Raw genomic sequence first — 20,316 nt, 5'->3', positions numbered from 1 at the left:
CCTGATCCGTAGAGAAGGCACAGCTGCCTCTGAACTCTCAGATCCTGTTTGGAAAGCCTTGTATTTTATGAGTCTTTCAAAACATTTAAAGTGTTTCAGAGAGCTCTTTCAGCAATTCTCACAATAGCCACAAAAATAAATCTTGTTATCCTCTTATCACAGATTGGCACTGATATGGCTTCTGTCTTCCTCCCATAGTTGCAGAGACAAAAACTCCAGAGGCTCTGTCCCCACCAGCAGCCATACCTCCATATTCAGCCACCACCATCCCCGAAAATGCCAGAGTCTTACAGCAACTTATTCATGCAGATTATTATCTGCACTTTTTGTATCATACTCTGTGACCCAGGGTTCCTAAGGACATCACAGAGACATAGCAGAGCCTAATGCTGGCAGCCATTGTGAATCACAACCACCAATAAGCAAAGAATGAGGAGCAATGCCTCCACACATTACCTTTGTATATACCAAATACTATACAATAAACTGCTAATTTAGTTCTGGAAGCCATATTGTCCTCTTGCCCAGGATATGCATCTTACTGTGGCAGGGCAACGGTCGATGACTAAATATGTATGGAGACCCATCTTTGTAATCGGCACTTTATATTCCAAACACTTCAAACCTCATAGCTCTCTTAGCAGCTCATGAGGTTGGTGTTTTTAATAGCTCTATTTTATACTGAAGACACCGAGGGCCAGAGTTTCCAGAGACCTGCCAAAGTTATACAACTAGCAGACAGAGCCAAGATTTAGAACTGGGTTCCTTAGGGTTCAAAGATTGTTTATGGAGATTGTCTCCATACAGGAACAGTAATTTTATGAGTAAATTTTCTGTAGTTTTGGGAAATTGAAAGAATGCCAAATCCTAGAAAAATCAATCAACTGAAGTTATTCAGAAATATTTCTGGTCAGTAAGGTAATCACCAAACCAAAAGGAGCAGTGACTTAGATTTCTGCTTAGAAATACAGAACAGACCAATCATACTATCTCTCCAGGGAGACTCTTCTTATCCTGGAACGTCACAATACCACATACAACCTTCTCTTTCCACCAGGGATATCTCTGCCCCGCCCCCCTCCTCTCCTAATTCTGGTGCTTGCCTCTGTATTAAGCTAATTTTCTAATTATATGTTGTGGGGTTGTTGTTGTTGTTTTACATGTGTGCCTGTCTTTGTCATATAAATTAGTTTTTAAATTCCTTGAGAATAGAAACTGGAAGTTTATTTTGTCACCTTTTCCAACCCATTATATGTTTACAATGCACACACCTTTGTATGTCTACTGGGATGGTGCAGTATTAACAGAATTATGTCTTCATTGATTGGTTTAAATGCTATAGACAAAAGGAAAAATAAAGAACTCTCTGTAAAGGCCCAAATAGTAAGTACTGAAGGCTTAGCACACCATGGGGTTTCCGTTGCTGCTACTCAGTGGCGTTGTTGTGAGGTGACAGCAGGCATGAACAAGGCAGCACTATGGCTGTGTCCCAGTAAAATTTGATTTGCAAGACAGGTAAAGGACAGATTTGCTTGTGGGTTCTCAGAGATGAACCTAACATGACCATGGCCTAATCAGGGAAATAGTCTCCACTGTGCTTTGTGACAAGCAGATTCTCTACTGCCCCTTTTCCCTCCTCCCCTGCCCCATTCTCAATGTTTGAGGCCCTGACTTCTGACTAAAATATGTCATTTTTGAAAACCTCTTTACCTTGAACATAAGGTAAAATCAGTATAATCTTTCTACCTCCTCCTCTGGAGAGAAGCCTGAGGGTGGTGAAGATAACCCACTTAAGGCTGAGTGTTCCAAAGCCTCTCACTGTCTGCACATTGTCTAGCTGTGAATCTCATTGTTAATTTCTAGCTACTGAAGAAGAAGCATCCCCAATGAGACTTGAGCAATGTTAAGGTCTATCTATGTGTATAGAAAGGTATCATTAGGAGTCATTTTATCCTTATGCTTTTCTAGCAGAATAGTAGTGGTAGGCTTTCTCCTAGGCCCAGGACCCATCTAATCTCAGTTTTCAACTACATTTGCAGTGTCAGGTATGGGTTTTATCTAACAAAGCATACCTTCAATCTAATCAAAAGGGGCTGGTTGCTTTCAGGACATACGTACCACTATTAAACCAATGTGTCTTTCAGGCAGGTCTCTGCTGTTGATGTAGTTGAAAGAGGAGGCAAAAAGATTGTAAGAGCTAGAGGTAGTAGATGACTCCAAGCAAACAGGGTCTCCCAGATACAACCAGACTGATATACAAAGGAACTCACACAGACTGTGACAGAATGAATTAGATCCGTACAGGTTCAAAACAGACAAAAATTACCAGTAGTGAGAAGAGGAGGTAGACACAAAGTCCCTAACCAATAAACTATTTTCAACTGATATATGCTAGAAAAATCAGTCTTCTCCAGTGGATTGTCACTGTGTACCAATCACACACTAGGGTACCCTGTGCCCAGGAGTAGTTGTCCAACACAAAACAAACTCTATGTTCTTTTTGGATTTTTTCCTTGTTGTTGTTTGTGTGTGTGTGTGTGTGTGTGTGTGTGTGTGTGTGTGTGTGTGTGTGTGTGTATGTGTTGATTTGTTGTTTTTGTCTTATTGATCTTCATAATTTTTGTCTGTTTTATTTTTGTTGGTTGGTTGGTTGGTTGGTTGGTTGGTTGGTTGGTTTTTCAAGACATGGTTTCTCTGTGTAACAGAAACTTAGCTGTCCTGGACTTGCTTTGTAAACTCACAGAGATCTGCCTGCTTCTGGTTCCCAAGTGCTGGGATTAAAAGCATGTGTTACTATGCCTGGTAATTTTTTGTTTGTTTGTTTTCTTTTTTGAGAAAGAGAACATAGAGTTGGGTAGTTAGAGAGGTGGAAAAGATCTAAGAGGGGTTTGAGTACTGAGAAAATATAAGAATATATTTAAATTTTAAATTAAAATGTTTTGGAGTTTAGTTCAGTAAGTATAATACTACAAGTTCAATTTCCTTTCAGGCTTTACACATCCATTTAAGAAGAGAGAAATCAAGCATAAGTGAACGGCACACAATAGGCTATTACTCTACACAGTAATTGGAAAACTCTCCCACAGTTCCTGGTACTCTTTTTCTATTGCTATCATGCACTGCAAGCTCATGTGCTCTCCTGGATAGATTATCTGGAGAGAAGGCAGATCTCCATGGCAGTCAGCTGCTCTATGTGTGGCGAAAGTTAACCTTCCTTCCTCTCCACAGAAAGTGACTTCCTTGAGAATAAGGCAACCATGAAAGGAAAAGAAAAAGAGTGCCTCTTCTTGTCCAAAGCTCACAGCCTCAGCTCCAGGCAAACAGGAAGACATCTTTAACAAGCTACCACCCTAACCTAATTTTGCAGCAGTGTTTCTGTGAGCAGATTATTCAGCTTTGTTTCTAGATTTAGCTACATGTCTGTAAAATGTTGTTGTGTGCTTGATATGCTCAGAAAGCATGTAATGAGGAACCACAGAATTGGAAGCTGGGAAGCAGACATCTAACTCCTTTATTCCACACAGAAGCAAGCTGACATGCCCAGAACTGTATATGCTCAAATCAAACAGCCATTTGGGCCATCCCTACATGGTGGGACAAGAATAAGTTAATGTGAGGAACAATCTAGTAAAAATCCCCACCCTCCTCTCTGCCCAGGACAAGACTCCTGCACACAAAACATTAAATGACACCCTCAATGATGTGACTCACGTGATTTCCCAAGCACAGCAGGCTACCTGGAGACATATTCTGTTGGTTCTTCCATGATGCACTAAGCAGGAAGCAGAAAGACTTGTCTTCTGCAATCTTAGCCCACCATTTCCATACCATTTCCCCCTTGTTAATCAAGTAGCTAGTCAACTGTAGCCAAGAATCAGGGCTATAAATTGCCACCATTGGGTCTTAGCATTTTAAGCCAATTATCTCTTTATGTGCAATTAAATGTTTTTCTTATGCCTCAGGACTCAAAGGTTATTTTGGTAGAGATTGTGTACATCTACTAAAGCTTTACTTCTAAAAAAATGACATTAAAATTAATATAGTTTATGAGGCTGATAAAGAGAGACCAAGAGATACCAAAACAGAGAATGAGGCCAGCAAGATGAATCAGGAAGGAGAGGTGGTGTGTACAAGTTTGCTTCCCAGTGTGGAAGGTAAGGCTCTATTGCTGAAAGCCGGCTACCATGCACTTCTGACACAGGACCCAGAAGACCTGATCTGGATCTGACCTGAAAGCCTTCTTCCTAAGGATTAGCTTTCATGGTACCATAAGACACCATGCAAACTTCTGAAGGAGTGAAGAAACTAAGCATCATAACCAGGTATGATGCCCATGAACCACAATGAGCGGCGTGGAACAATAACCCTAAGTGTGCAGTAGTGGCCCACACATCTTGGTGGTAACAAACAGCTCTCTAATTGGTCTCAAGAGCACCCTAACAAGAGGGAAGTCATGACTAGTACTGGAAACCTAGCCAACTTCCTGGGGTTAGAAAAGTCATAGAGCTGCCACCTTACTTAACCAGCACAATCCTTAACTACATTCTAAATATTTATCCTGTGCCTATAGATAAGTACAGTTCTTCATCAAGGAAACTTCTCATTACAACATATAGGGACCATTACAGAAAACTACAACCAATCAAAATGCAGAGTTGTGGAGCCCAGTCTCTTATCTATAAAACAACTCCTGCACCTAAGGCTCAGGGATTGTTGCAGAAGAGGGGGTGGGAAGATTGTAAGAGCCAGAGGGATAGGAAGTTTGCTGTGAGCTTATGTCTCCTAAACATATCAGAGATGCTACACTCATAAAGTTTCACAAACACGGCTGCCCAAACAAGGCCTGAACAAAGGATGACACCAGTAGACATGCTGACATGGGAAAGGGAAAATTTGTGGTGCCTCAACCCTAGACAAGAATCTACATGCAACTAAGGAATGCTAAGAGAGAGAGAAATAGTCTTCCCTAAGGAAGAGCACATCAACTGGTTATCCAATACCAGTGGTCACCCCTGAAAACACATACATACAAGTAACATAATACACACAGGAGAATATATATATATATATATATATATATATATATATATATATATATATATATATATATGATGTATGTATATCAGCACTTAAGGAAAAGACATCCATGAATTTGAAAGAAAACAAGGAAGTACGTGAAGATGTTGGAGGAAGAAAAGGGAAGGTGAGAAATGATATAATTATATTATAATCTCAATTTTTAAAATAAATAAAAAGAAGAGATTAAACTATTGTTTTCCTTTTGGGAGTAGGCTGCTTTCTGATGTGCTCAGATGCTTAAGAATTAAGGAAGCTGTGCACCGAAAACAACCCATGACACATTTCTTCTCTTCAAGCTGTTTTTCTACTAGGGGAGAGAGTTAACAATTTAGTTTCTACCATTGTTTGGAATAAAATACGCAGCCTGTTACAGTTTAACTTCGGGGTCAATTAACCGAACAAAGAGAACAAGAAAGCAGACTGTGTATTTGTATTTTAAAACTCTTATGAAAAACAAGGCTGCCCGTATTTGTATGCAAACATTCATACACTCTACAAAGACAGTTTTTTTTGCTATATTGTCATATTTCCAAACAATTTTAGCATTTTATATTTACAATTACCTTGTTGAATTGTGTGGCCAATTTTGTCTTGTCATCACACTGGTATAAATTCCCCGGACGCTGACGCTGTCCTTTATCACTTCACATACTTATTCTGAATTGCAGTATCTAACCTCATAGAACAAAGTTCTGGCATAGTGACAGTCACAGGATAACCATGAAGCCTGACAGCACATGGTACGCCTGCAGCATCAGGCTGAGGACTTACAGAGCCACAGTGGATTCCTGCAACTCTGTGGAGGCTGTGAAAGAGATGTGGATTAAAAGGTCTTTGTGAGTCTGAAGTAGTCCTTTGCTATGATGAACTGATTCTAAAACACAGATTGAAAGCACAAAGACTCCGGGCACCGCCCTAAAAGACCAGTCTCTGGGCATTTGGGAAAAATAAAGAAAAAGAATGATGCTCTGTGGGCCAGAGAGATGAGCAGCCTGCTGGTGCCAACGTCCTTTCAACATCATTTGTGGTTTTCTTTCACCAAGTGTGGTTTCTGATCTTTAGGACTTCAAAATGATTCGAAAAATTATAAGCAAAGTAAGCAAAATCTCTCCTTATATCTCTTACACTTTAACTCTGAAAGCTCAGAATTCACTACAGTGTGTCCCTTTATCTCAACCTGGATTTCAATATTCTATGAATTCAGGGCTCTTTACAGATATGTAATGGAGGAAGGCCACTAGCTCAGGTTTGGTTCAATAGAGTTGGCATTTTCTAAATTTACATAATCCACCAAGCATTGGACCAAGTAGTACAGAGACAGCAAAGAGCATGAAAACCAAACACATATTAAATAAAAATGTTTTTGTATGAAATCTGTATTTATTTGCAAAGAAACTCTAAGCTAGGTTTGTGTAAATGCAAAACCTGTTTTTAGGCTTTCTGTAATAATTCTCTTTTATCATGGTAATTCATATTTTATCCTTTTAGAATTATAATTATATATGTCACATAAATACATTAATAGCTCTAATTCAGGGCCTACTAAGTTAAGCACCACAAGAAAAATGACAATGGAGTAGACAGAGGTTTCAAAGGCAGAAAGTTCCACAGAGAAAGGCAGTAAGTGAGCATTCTGGGAAAAGGTCATTCAAGGAGAAGGCGAGGAACACAGATGGCACTGTGCAAGGGACTTGGGCAAAAGCTGCCACACACAGGAAAGTTGAACAGAGGTGGGCACTTCCTTCATTAAGATCAGACAAAGACAGGAGACAAATTCTTCACTAAGACTTACCTGTGAATCTCTAAGCAGGTGGCAGGACTTTCTTTTTAGTCCTTACATGTGACGTCAGGCCTGGGAAAGGCGAAGTGGTGAACAAGTCACAGAGAAGGCATGAACAGATTTCATGCTATGTAATTTCTGCAATCACCCTATGACTGTGGCTCAACCGGCCACTCGGGTAATAAGGCCTGGGTGTTTTTATGAGCTTGTCTGGTACCACAATGGCACCTGCATTGCCTGGCTTCTTTGGAAAGTAGGATGTATTCATCTCTCTGTAAACATGGACAGACTGAAAACTTAAGGAAAAAAAGGTCTGTGGGGACATGTGGGAAGACTAAGGAGAAAGCAAGCAATACCCCACTGTAAATGAAGCAGGTGTACAGCAGGGTCTGTGCGATCATGCCAAGTGAACAAAAGCAGGGGGCTGAGGAAGGACTCAAGAATTAAGCAGAAAATTTTACTTTGCCCATATGGCAAATTAAACTATGTTTATGTTATGTACAGTGCTAGCATCTAAGCAAAACAGCCACTGTTTTCAAGAGTTTTACTGTCCCTACTTCTGAGAGTTCATCGCAGCTGGGCCTGTGGACTATTGACATTTCCTCCAGAAAGGAGGGACACAGTATGTCAACGGACCTTCACCTACCAGGGTTCAGCCAGTTATATGCAGTTCGTCTAATGCCATCTGGCCTTGGGGTCTCATAAAGGGTCTGGAGCATATAGGCTTGGGAAGAAGAATGTAACCTCTAATCATTGAGGACACAGTGACATCACCAATGCTGTGTAAAAGACTTTGCAATGCTTTAAGGCCACCCATGCTCTGTCAGTAAGACTAGTAAAGTCATTGGGTCCCCAAGGTGACCTTTGGTAGGATCAAACTTTGGTTTATTGTTGGGACCTTATGAGTAGGTTGTAGACACTGAATCCAAAAGGAAGGAATTTGAGAGACTAACTGACTTTTAGAAGCATGTGACCAGAAACACAGAACTTAGTGGAACCAGCAGTAAGTTAGTGGGCTAGCCTGGGACACTGTTTTGTCAGTTTTGTGTGACCACTTGAAGGGAATAGAGAACTATGAGGACCAACTGATATATAGACAACACCGTTTTGTTCAGTTTCTCAAACTACAAGTCACATTTCTTTGGTAGATCATGAAATCAACTTTAAAGAGTCGGAGTTAACACTTTTAAATAAAAAAGTGTGTGTGTGTGTGTGTGTGTGTGTGTGTGTGTGTGTGTGTGTCCCCTGCTATCCAACTAGACGTGTATTTATTTATAACAAATAATGTATGTGATGGTTGGTTTTAACATCCTTGCCACAAATTACCATCACCTGAGCAGGGAGACTGACCTGAAGAATCATCCTAATTGCCTTGATTCATCAGTTGACTGTGGGCCCAAGACCTACCCCAAGTGTGGACTGTATCTTCTAAATGCAGCCCAGATAAACAAGTGTGTGGCAGAAGAAAAATTAGTCACCTTTTGCTTCCTAGCCTTTCTGATTGTCACAAGGTTGATTTGATGTCAATACTGTTATACGAACCAAAGTTTCCAGGCTTCTGCTGTTGAGTAAGGACCAGCAGCTGCCCGGGTACCCAGGTATTCAGGGCCATATTGGAACTCATGAGGCACTCAGCTTTCTGCACTGAGCAACTACCAGATTCTCAAAGTACAGTTTTTTGAAGGCTAGGTATCTGGAATCCTATCAACTTTTATATTTCGTCGCACACTGAAATCCATTGGTCCACCTTGACCTTAAATGGATCTCTTACTTATATGTGAAATTATAACACCATTTTATTATCCAAAAACCATTGAATCACTGAGCTAAGGGAGCAACATCTTTCAAATGTTGACAGTTTTCATTAGACCGTAATATTTTAAAGGTGTGCTCATTGCTAACACCACAGATCTCATCTGAAGAGATTTAAGTATTGAGACCCTGTCAAGCTCATGGCCTATTTTTAAAAAAAAAAAAAAAAAAAAAAAAAAAAAAAAACTTAATCTAAAAAATTATCATTGGTGACAATACCCATCCCTTGTTTTCCTGAAAGAGACGGGGGGAAAAAAATCTTAGTTTTGAAAAAGCCTGTCAAATATCTACCTGAATAACTGTAAGTTTGTTCATTTTTCTTTCACGTTAAACTAATGTTTGTTGTGGAAGTAAAAATAAAACCCCATTAATCCTAGCACTGAAGACCCCAAGGCAGGAGGAGCACGGGTTAAAGGCTACCATAGACTCTGTCTCAAGAAACAAGCCCCCCGAACCCCAGAAAAACCAACATTAAAACCACAAATTCAGCCCATCTCAAGCACAGGCAAATATGGTGTGCAACAGCCACACTTTCTTTTATCCATACTTTCTCTCCCCCAACACACACACACACACACAGTAATTTTAGAAGTATAGTCAAAGATTGATTTTTAACAAAATTAGTACTTTGATTAAGTGACACCTGGCTTCCGCTGTTCGGTCAAGTTTTCTAGAGCATGCACAGCAGCAAAAGCATACTGACTAGTGTTACAGTTTGGGGCCTCCCTTGGTTCTTTCTTGGTGCACCCGTCCTAATGCACTCAACACGGAAGTCTCGGCATGGTCATGAACAATCTTAACCTCTCGGGCCTCTGAGGCACGCAAGGAATCCCTCACAGATACTGGGAAGCACCCTTCAAGAATTCTCAGAGTTCTTCTTGGAGTTACTATGCTTGCTTGGGTTTGGTCATCGAAGAGACAAAGAAGAGCTATGCAAAGGCGTGGGCGGTATTCAAGAGGGAAATGCACACAGCTCAAAGGCTCCTGAAAGAAGAAATAGTGGCTAAAAGGAGCTTCAGCAGGCAGGCCTGAGCTTCCTGTTGCCAAGGCGACGATCCTCCACGAGAGGACCCGGCCATCGATTGGCAAAGCCTAGCCCGGGTCGCCAAGTGCCGGAAGATCGCCCAGCCGCACTCGCTCGCTCGGCGGTCGATTGAGGGGGCTTTCTGAAGGCTGGGCAAAAGAGTGGGTGGGAAGATGGCGGCCGCGGCGGCAGGTGGCCTGCCTGGGAAGGGGCACGATATCAGCCTGGCAGCGCTGCAGCGCCACGACCCCTACATCAGTCGCATCGTGGACGTTGCCAGCCAGGTGGCTCTGTACACTTTCGGCCATCGGGCCAACGAGTGGGTGCGTGCGGACGCGGCGGCCGTCCGGAAGGCGGGGCGGGGACAGGGCGGGAGATACTGGGTATGGATAGGTGGGCGGGGGCCGGTCCTGGTGGCAGGCGACCTGTGGGACCCACCGGCAGGTGGGGGAAGAGGGATACCGAAGGCGTGGCCGGCTCGGCTCCACTGATAGCTGGGCACAAGCCCTGAGTTCAGAAGACTGAAGCTCTCTGGCAGCGGAGGGCAGACCGGAAGCCCCAAGCTTAGATGGGCTCAGAGAAGTCCAGCCTCGCTAAGAGGAGGAAGCCGGAGTCAGAAATGCAGGACAGGCACACACCTAAGAGCAGGCTTGGGAGAATAAAGAGAAAGTGGGTATGGGTGGGACACCCAGACTTGGATGTAGGCGTCCAGGTTTGGTAGCCTAACCATTTCAGTCCGTTTCCAACAAGACCGAGCCCCAGCCCACAGTAACTGGATGAAGTTTAGTTTTCCTCACAACTAGAATGGAATTGGAACGGGAGACAAATTAGTTCTAGCCTAAGCATTGCTTCTTATCATTTATAAACCACCCCCTTGAATATAAAAGTGTCGTTTTTCCTCTCTTGTGACTTTCGTCCAGATATTCATCAGTATATATAACCCGTGGTTTTAATATGGTACAGTGAGGGGTATGAAGAACATCTTGCAAATTTCTTTCTTTTTTTTTTTTTTTTTTTTTTGGTGTGTTCGCCAAGACTGAAGCCAACAACAAAATTTATGCAAAGAAAATTTTCATTATTGAGCAGGTTTACAAATAATAATGCCGTAATAATCGTGCACACAAAAGAATGGAGTTCTTGGGGCAGGCAGCTCCTTCATCCCCAGCACCCCTGAAAGAGGGCAGAGAGTCTTTTCTGATAGTTTCGTCCCGAGTTCTTAACTGAAGTGAGGCAAAGAATTCATGTCTGTTCTAGTAGCCAAACCCAAAGGGGAAATCTGCAGAGTTCAAATGTTAGGGTTCTGAATATTTCTAGCTTGATTAACTGAGACTTATTTTTCTTGGACACCAGAGGAAGTTACAGTATGGTCCTTTAAAAGTAAAGGAAGTTTCCCCACTAAAACATGTATATATTTATGTGAAGAAACTTTACATAAAGGTGCTTTACTTCTCTAGATCAGCGGTTCTCAATCTTCCTAAAGCTGGGAGTCTTCAATACAGCTCTTCATGTTGTAGTGACTCCAACCATAACATTATTTTCAGTGCTACCTCATAACTGTAATTTTGCTACTATTATGACTGTAATACAAATATGTTTGGAGACAGAGGTTTGCCAAAAGAGATTTCAACCCACAGGCTGCATGGTTGGTACCTGCACTGGCCTCTACCTGACAATCTGTGCATAGTTATATGGAGGTAATTCAGTTAGTATATGTGGAGTAGGATCCAGTAGGAATTAATGGTGTAAGCTGACTCAGCAGGAGGCTCATTCTAGCAGATCAGAAGCTGGTTGAAATGTACAGTGGAGCATTTCCCCCTGGGTAGCAGTTTTCCTAAAGCCTCTTCACAGTCCTGTGTGGCAGAAACCCTTTTAAATCCTACAGAGGAGGACCAAGTACCTAGCTAAGGCCAGCGACAAATGCTACATCGAAAGTGTCACACTGTATTATTTACAGGGGTTCTGTTTTCCTGCTTCCTGGACTTGTTTTCTTCAGACAGAACATAATTCATTCAGTAAAAGGTCATTCTTTCAAAGTCCTAATCTCCTCAGCTCTGGTTGCCTGGCAAAGGAAAGAGACTTGGTTCAACAACAGAGCAGTCACTGGGGGGCAATCAAGTCCTCACTGTATCTCTCAGGGCTCTGGGTGGAAGCCTTTCCAACAGAAACCTAATAAGTATAAACAATATTCTTAAGAATGAAAGAGAAAGGATTAGCAAGAAGACAGGTAACGTATAAGCAGGGAGTCCTTATCGAACTGGAACTCAGCACCAGCTGCTCAGAGGAGAAATGAGGAGTGATGCGTGCGCTGAGAATGATACAGTGAAATGATGGAGCATGCGATTAGCATGTGGGGCCTGTGCTTAGTGTGTGCACAGCCCTGCTTTAATCCCCAGAACACACACATACTCACACAAACGATTAAGATGAGTTCTGCCAGGACTAGAATAGGAATTGTAGAACTAAATTTACTCCTCTTTGCCAGGAAGGAATCCTTCCCCAAAATACCCAGTGTGTCGATGAAAGTCTACAGCTGGTTAGACCATTTGTTCTCAGCTGGATTTGATTCCCCCACGCACACCCTGGTGACGTTTGGCAGTATCAGGAAGCTTTGGGGATGAAGGTGTTGGTAGCATCTGCAGAGCAGAAGCAGAGGCGTTGACAAATGCCCTGCGCTGAGCAGGTACTGACAGGGTCGGTCTAGAACATCTGCCCTGCAGAGGCCTTAGAACCACAAGTGCCCCTAATTTTCAGGTCACAATTCTGCGTTTTCTGTGCATCACAGTTACAGTTCAGAGGTGCAGCACATCAGACCAAAGCTCTGGGTAAGACCTAGACAGCTCTGATAGTGTTGGGATCTACATTGGTGGCTTTACTGCCACGTACGTGATGGAGAGTGACTGCTTCAGAAAGTTAAAGTGGGCCCTCCTTTGATTAGTTTAACTTAGAATATTCCAATAATTTATAAAACAGCATTATTCATACTCTTCAGTATATTAAATAATGAACAACTGAGGGGAGAGGGGGCTTTATTTTTGGAGTTTAGACTAAAATACTCCAGAACTGAACTTAAAATTTTAAGTCTGCCTTACTTAGAGAAGCTCTGAGGAGAGTTAATTGCCATACCTTAAATCCACTGATTTGTACAGAAAGGACAAAAAGAAAAAAAAAAAAAGAAATTTGGCTGCCTTCGAAAATCAGTGTGCGATGCAGATCTAGCAACAAAATACATTTCCAGAGCTGCTTTTAGCCACGCAAGGGCTCTTAAAATACGGCTTTCTTTTTAAATTATTAAAAGATTTGAGTTGTGTAAGTCAGTTACCCTTTTAATGAAGAAGATGAGACAGAACAGTAAGTGAATTATCCCAGTGTGATCTGGCAGGATCCTCACTCCAGGCCCATATTACTGAGCTGTAATTCCTTCCTGTGCATAACTCCAAACAAGACTCAAGTTTGAGAATTACTTTTGTGAGTTATAGTTAAAATTCTGATTTTGGATTATTCTAAACTAAAGTCATTAAAATTTTTGTTTTTAAAGTAAAAAGAAGTTTTGTTGTAAGGGAAAAAAAAAACAGTTGGAAGCAATCAGCCTATGTGTGCTGATAATATGAAAGGTCTGGTTTGCATTTTGATGAGAATGGGCCCAGGTCAAATACTACAGAGCAGGGAACTGCTCTGTTCTTGTAGCCAAAGAGCCTGACAGTGCGTAAGTCTCTGCCTTAGTTTCCCATTAGCGTAATGTAGTACCAAAGGCTTTTGCGGTTTCCTTTTAAGGTGTTATTGTCTAAACTCTTGCAAGTTATGTCACTTCAGAGGCCTTGGGGTGATGTTCCCAACAGGCCCTGCTGCTTCTCATCTGGACACTGCTCTTCAAAACCCCTGTACTAAGTCACAGAGAAAGCAATGTGACCATGTAGATCACTAGTTAAGCAGAAGAGCTGCATTGTGGTATGTTGATGAACAGGAGCCTGAGGAGCCCAAGTCCCCCCCCCCCCCCCCGCCCCCGTCTTGGAGAAGTGGAAGGAGAGCCAGAGAACTCAAACTCTGTAACTTCACCTCCCCCAGATTTTCCCTGACTGTTCTCGAGTCCTAACTTGGTAAATATTTCTGTGTAATGTTATTTCAAGTCTTTGGCCAAAATGACTCTGCAGTAGTTCATGCCAAGAAGGTGTTTGTTCCCTTGAAGACTCTAGCATAATCCTTGTCTATGTAGTAGTCAGAGTACAGTTATTGACAGATCATCTGTTCTAGTAATAGGACAGGGCAGTGAACACAAGAGCAAGTGAAGGGTAATAGGATCCAGGTAACAGTTACTGTGGCATCTTGCTGGGCATGCAGTTTGGTGAGTGGAATGGAAGGCTCACACCATCTCTTTCTGATGAGATCTGGAGCACACTTTCCCTGTTCCATCCTGGTGGGCCACTCCCACCACGTCTGGAAAAGAGAATAGTGACCAAGCAGTACCACTCAGCAGGCCCTGGTCATGTCAAAGCCCACAGCTTCCCCTTTGGTGGCCCCTCTATTCTATACTGCCACTTTGACTACTAGTGATCAGGGGTGTTTTCCTGGTGTTCTGCAAGTTCACACTGTACCTTAGAATGAAGAGACACAGATGGGATGTGTTTGCTTTGTTTCTAGGAGAAGACTGGCGTGGAAGGAACTTTATTTGTTTATACAAGGTAAGCATATTCTATTTTTAGAAAAAAAAAGGCTTTTGAAATATTTTAATGTAATGTTGTCACCTCTTGAAGGACAGATTTATTTCAAAGAATTATAACCAAATCCATCTGAAATTACTAATCAGTAAGAGGAATAAAATAACACATAATGTCATCTGCTACATCATGATGATACTAATTTCAGGCTATAATTCCAACTTAAACCTTACTATTTGGTTTAGCAGAACATATTCACCGTTTGATGCCAGTGGATTGCACACAGTACTTGCACACGGTGCTCTGCCAAGAGATAAGAGGTGCACTGTTAGGAAAGCTAAATTAGTCAGTGGTTGGAAAGGGCTTTGTGGCTCACCTTCCCTCACCCTTAACTGCTTAAAAAAGCACACCCCAGGATTGAATCTGTCTCTCCATTGTCTAGTTAATGATGTTTCAGGATTAATTTAATTAATAAGCCTGTGCTTTTAGTCATTTCTTTTTATCAGATATCATTAACATCACATAGTCACAAACACACAGTACATATATTGTCTTAATGACTTCATTTTGTTCATGCAAATTTTTTCATAAATATCTTACCTGAATTCTCTCACCTAGTGGGAGTACAGAGATGAAATACCAAACTAGTGTAAACTGATTGGTGTAACAACTTCACTGAAGAAATAAGTATGTTAAGTGTATTTACCCACATTCAAGGTTAAGATAAATACAATACAGGGTATATCATCCCAAGGACTGGTTTCTATATAAGCCTCACTGTGCTACTGTGGCTGTTGAAGGCATTGTACAATTAGCAGTCTTTGGTTGGGCTTCAGGACAGGAAATCTCAACAGGAAGAAAGGCAAAAGTAAAGACACAGAGCCTCCTGTATAAAGGGATTTATTCTGGTGTAGAGGGTTTGTATTATCATAGGTGATGCTATTAGAATGGCAGACTAAAGAAGCTGAGGCTTATTTTTCTAGCAGTAGGGAGTATCTGAAGGCTTATGGACACAAGGGTGCTTGATGAGCTGTGGGAAAATGCATGGAGAGTCAGTATGTTAGCATCACAAGGAGGCACTCATTCTAAAAGAAACTGGAGTCCGGGTGTTAAGAGGATGATTGCCTTGAAGTAGATAGGGAATGCTAGAGTTGGGACCAGAATAACTGAAGCTGAAATGAAAGTCTGCCTGGACAGAGGGTACAGTGACATTGAGAAATGGAACCTCTAGGTAAATGCCAGCATTTGAACTGAATGACAAAATTGTTGGTAGAATTCAAGCAACAACGAGGAGCAGGGGCTCGGTTTCTACTTGATCTCTGTGTATTTTGGAGAGCTGCTGATGTGAGGGCCGCCAAGCTACACCCCTTAGCCTGTAGGCTTCAGTTTCTTAAAGTAGCACTTTCCTAAGTGGTCTCAGTGAACTCATATTGAGAAATCCAGCCACTCAGCATAGGGTGATTGTTGTAAAGTTTGGAATTGTCTGAAAGGACTATCAAAGGAGAATGGGTATGAGTTGATGGTTGAATCTTAGTGTCAATGGGGCATAGAAAACACAACTGGGGTAACCTTAAGAACTGGGGGCACAGTATGGAAACAGTGGGAGAGAGTGACAGCTACCCTGTTATCGGGGAGAAGGAGTGGACAGGAAGGAGTAGCTAGCCAGGCTGCAGGTAGGGCAACAAGTAAGCCAGTTGTTTAGGGGTGTGAATACCCAAGAATTATTAGTGTTTTAGTCCATCTTATATTCAGAACTTTCTAGAACCATCACATGGATTTGTTTGGCATGAATACTGTTAAGAATGTAAAGTGTACAGAGAAAAACTAAAGCACACAATGTGTATCCTCTTTCATTTCCAAGAAGGATTATTTTGAGAAGAGTGATACATTAATATATATTAATGATGTTTTAAGGTCTTTTTCTGCTGAATTATACAATTATTGTCTTTTTTGTACTCAAGCTAAATATGGCTTTGTATTTTCAAGCACTTTATTTTTGAAATAGCATCTCATGTAAACAGGTTGGCCTCATACTAACCATGTTTGAGATCACTTTGTCTTCTTCTAATCCAAGTGCCAATTTTATGTAATACTGGAGATGGAACCAGGGCTACCAACTGAACTACAATCTATCACTCAAATCAAAGACTTCCTAATATGCTCAATATTGCTAATGAAACAGTAGGTTACACCAACTGAGAAAACAATCCTTCCCTGGTTCTTAATCCTGTTCCCAACTATCTCTTTGAGACGATACCTACTGCTTCCACCCCTCCTCCCAGGTGTGCCTGCTCTGATGAGGCCTTTTCCTTAGTGAAATGACACAGTTTGAGTCAAGGCACTGAAGCTGTCTGTGACTTTACACCTCTACATCGCTTTTAGTTGCCCGCCTGGCATCTTTGTTTCTGGCCTGCAGTGTAGTCTCTTGCCGTTTATGCCAGGAGACCCTTTCCTGTTGAAATACATGACGACATCTCACCCACCTTAAGGACCACTCCTTCTGCCTCCTCATGCCTTTGTCTCAGAGATGCAGTTCATGAAGACAGGCTGCAGAATTTCTGCATTTCAGAAATTCAATGTTCAGGGTCCTCTGTCAGTCTTTGGAGTACATGTTCATCTCTTCCTCTTCAGTTTAAATCGAAGTGCCTAGTTTTGGAATTAAGTCTCTGCTACCAGTGCTTTTTTGTAGAATAAGCTGATCAAAGAGTGCCTTCCATCAATTAAAAGGTTGGGGGTTTAAAAATAATATCCTGTAAGTGCCAAGTTAGCAGTGTTGTAGTCTGTCAGTCTGAAGTGGTTAAAGGTGAACTGAAACTAATTCTCTTCCTGATTGTCAGTGAGAACCCCAGCAGTCTAGTTTAACTTGAATGAATGAATGCTGCTCATGTCCGTTAAATGCGAGTGTGTACCTATTTGTCACCAGAAGGTTCATGGTTGAATTATGATATTGCTGTCACCTCAACATGAGGAAAAGGTGCACATGATGTATAACAGGGGCCCTCCGTGCCTGACAGGGGGGTACTCGAGATTTATTGAATGGAATGAAAAATCAAATTCACTAAAGGTCATGCTTTTACCAAGAAAAGTTTTCTAGTAGCTTGTCCAGACAGCCATTTGCTTTGTATTGAAAAGAAGGAGGCATGTGCCCTTTAGGCCATCACATGAACTTTGTTTGTACTTTGCCTCACAGGTTCATTGACTGAGTTGCCTCATTTTCCTGAAGTTTTCAGTTTCAAAGTAACATTTTCACTTTCAATGAAAATTATCTTTTTGTAAAATTGTATACTTTTAAACTCTGAAATCCTTTGACAGTGTCTGCCAATAAGATTTTTTTAAAGCAGTTAGCATTTTTGTCTTAAAGGAATGTACAACATAGGTAGGCACACAGATCTAAATGGACTCATAGGTTAAAAACAATGACCTGCAGGACAGTGAGTGGTGCATAGATGTTGGTACAAAATCCCAAGAGTAAAGAAATGTTGCTTTGTATGTGTACAGACTGCTTGTGGGAGACTGAATGCACACAGCGAAGTTAACAGGCACACTGGAATATGGCTACACTGCAGGTACGCCATGCTTAGCAATTTGTCTTTCCCCCTGCTCCTCGACTTCCAGGTCTGCCTCTCCAAAGCACGGATTCACCATTATGAATAGGCTCAGCATGGAAAACAGAACAGAACCCATTACTAAAGACCTGGACTTCCAGCTTCAGGACCCTTTCCTTCTCTACAGAAATGGCACACGTGAGTCTCTGATACAGTGCTAGTCATGTTTCTGACATCTGGTCAAAAGTTGAAAGTTGCAGTGCCCTCCTATGTTCTGCATTTAGTATCAGGGACTGAGTGAGGGGTTGTTAGCTTGGAAGTGGCTTTTTTCATAGAAAAGTTAAAGTGAGAGTCTCCGTGTCTTAAGCAGCTCTTTTACCTGTAGAATGAACCAGTCTTTGACTTTAATCCTAAGCAGGAATAGGGTAGGGGCTGCTTGGTCAGGAGACCTGAGAGGGACACAGATGTATCACTGAACACAGAACTAATGGTTTGGTTAGTGGAAGTTTTCCCTTTGTATCACCTCTTACCAAGCATAGTGGAGAGAGATTGAGGGAGGAGGCCTATATTTTTGAAGGGCTGTCTTTTGGTCTTTTGATTCTCTTAACTGTTTGTAATGGCAAGATTGCAGTGGGTCACTAAGTGGTCCTCGATGGGCTTGCGATGAAGCAGCTGTGGCCTGTGTGGTGTTCTGTCCTCATCTCACTGCTGTGTCTTACCTGACTCCTGTGTTGGAGCAGAGAAAGACTATTGAAGCTATCCACTTCAGGGCTCCTTTACCACAGGAGCCTACTGCTTGAAAGGTAAATATGTGTGTGCCCTAGGCTTTGTGGGTGACTTTCAAAGAGACTTAAATCTAGTAATGGTTTCTGCTCTTTGAATTTAAGATACAGGAAGTTGGAATAAGGGAAATGGTTCAGTAGGTAATGTGCCTACACCATGAGAACCAGAGTTTAATACTCCAGTACACACACACACACCCCAGAAGTCAGGGGTGGCAGTGTATATTTGCAATTCCAGTGTTGGAAGGCATAGTCATGTGGGTTCCCAGAGCTTGCTGGTCTGCCTTGCTATTCCTGGGAGATCCAGGTCCAGTGAGAGACCCTGTCTCAAAAACTAAGATAGTCAACAAAATAATTCATCAGGTCAAGGCCTTTGTTGCCAGTCTGACAGCCTAACACACATACAGAGTTTCATATAACACACAGATTACCAAAAAGGTTGGGAAATAGCTTGGTGCTTAAAGTACTTGGTCTGCAAGCATGGTGATCTGAGTCCAAATCTCTAGCACCTACATATAGTCCAGCATGGTGGTGTGTGTGTGTTCTGCCTGTGCCCTGGACTGCTGGCTGACCAACCGTACTTGCCCAGTGCTAGGGGCAGAGACAGGCAGAGCATGGGACTTGTGCCCATTCAGTCTAGCCTGAATGGTTAGCTGCAGGTTCTCTGAGAGACCTTGTCTTTAAAATAAAATGGAGACGTGGTAGAGGAAGGCTGACATCAGCCTTTAGCTCTACATATTCCTGCATTGGTGAGCATACTTGCACATATATGCACATAGATACACCACACACCTCCAACACACACAGAATTTGCCTTCCGTATATTATTCAGAATTTTAATAATGTAATACAAGTAATATGTGAAGAAAATCCAAATGACTAGTTTAAAACTAAATGTAACATTTAATACATTAAGTATGGTGCTATATTTAGTTGTACATAATTAGGTTGTCATGATAAATGTCTGTTCCTTAAAGCTTTATGAGAAAAAAATTAGAACTATTAAAACTGTAACATGCTTACCAATGGTAGGTCTCATGAAAAGAAAGGTGTTGCAGTAACTTCTAAAGATGGTTGCTGTTTCTTTGCTGTATGCTTTTAGTCGTGTCAGAATTTTTAAGATATTACTTTTGAGCTATGGAGCTAACTCATTTAGTAAGGAGCTTACCGTGCAGTCATTATCACCTATGTTCAGTTCCCCAGAGCCCATATGAAAAAGCTGGTGTAGCGTGTTTGTGCTCGTAATTCTAGGAAGCAGAGACAGAAGGGTCCTTGAGGCTTATGGGCCAGCTAACCTATCTGGTGAGCTCCAAGCCAGAGAGGCTGTCTCAGAAGACAAGTGGACAGCACCTTAGAAAGAATGACACTAAAGTAGATATCTGCCCAGACACACAGAAACTACCATGTCCTGTGTCAAGTTAACATTCAAATCCTAATAAAGAGCCACAAAAGTTAATGTAGAACAGAGGCTAAAGAGATGGTTCTGCACTTAAGGGCACTGGCTGTTCTTCCAGAAGCCCAAAATTCAATTCCTAGCACCCACATTGTAGCACACAACTATATACTATAACTGCAGTTTCAGGAGACCCAGTACCCTCACTGGCTTCCACAGGACCAGTAATGATACACATGTATATGTGTG

General features: G+C 41.8%; 2 protein-coding genes across 5 annotated transcripts in view; one reads left to right on the top strand and one right to left on the bottom strand.

Moving 5' to 3' along the window:
• CACNA1C (calcium voltage-gated channel subunit alpha1 C) overlaps positions 1 to 20,316 on the bottom strand; it is a gene marked incomplete at its 5' end in the record, with an annotated part of 581,859 nt that overhangs the window by 551,816 nt on the left and 9,727 nt on the right. The window lies entirely within an intron of this gene.
• Positions 9,869 to 20,316, top strand: part of DCP1B (decapping mRNA 1B) — a gene marked incomplete at its 5' end in the record, with an annotated part of 37,716 nt that continues 27,268 nt past the window's right edge. The window contains 3 exons of the mRNA XM_080914149.1: positions 9,869 to 10,018; positions 14,331 to 14,371; positions 17,963 to 18,090. Of these exons, the coding sequence (XP_080770275.1) occupies positions 9,869 to 10,018; positions 14,331 to 14,371; positions 17,963 to 18,090 (319 nt within the window). The remainder of the gene's footprint in view (positions 10,019 to 14,330; positions 14,372 to 17,962; positions 18,091 to 20,316) is intronic.

This window comes from Micromys minutus (assembly GCF_963924665.1).
Source record: "Micromys minutus genome assembly, chromosome: 3".
Classification (NCBI taxonomy): domain Eukaryota; kingdom Metazoa; phylum Chordata; class Mammalia; order Rodentia; family Muridae; genus Micromys; species Micromys minutus.
This window is presented reverse-complemented; position numbering and strand designations above follow the sequence as displayed.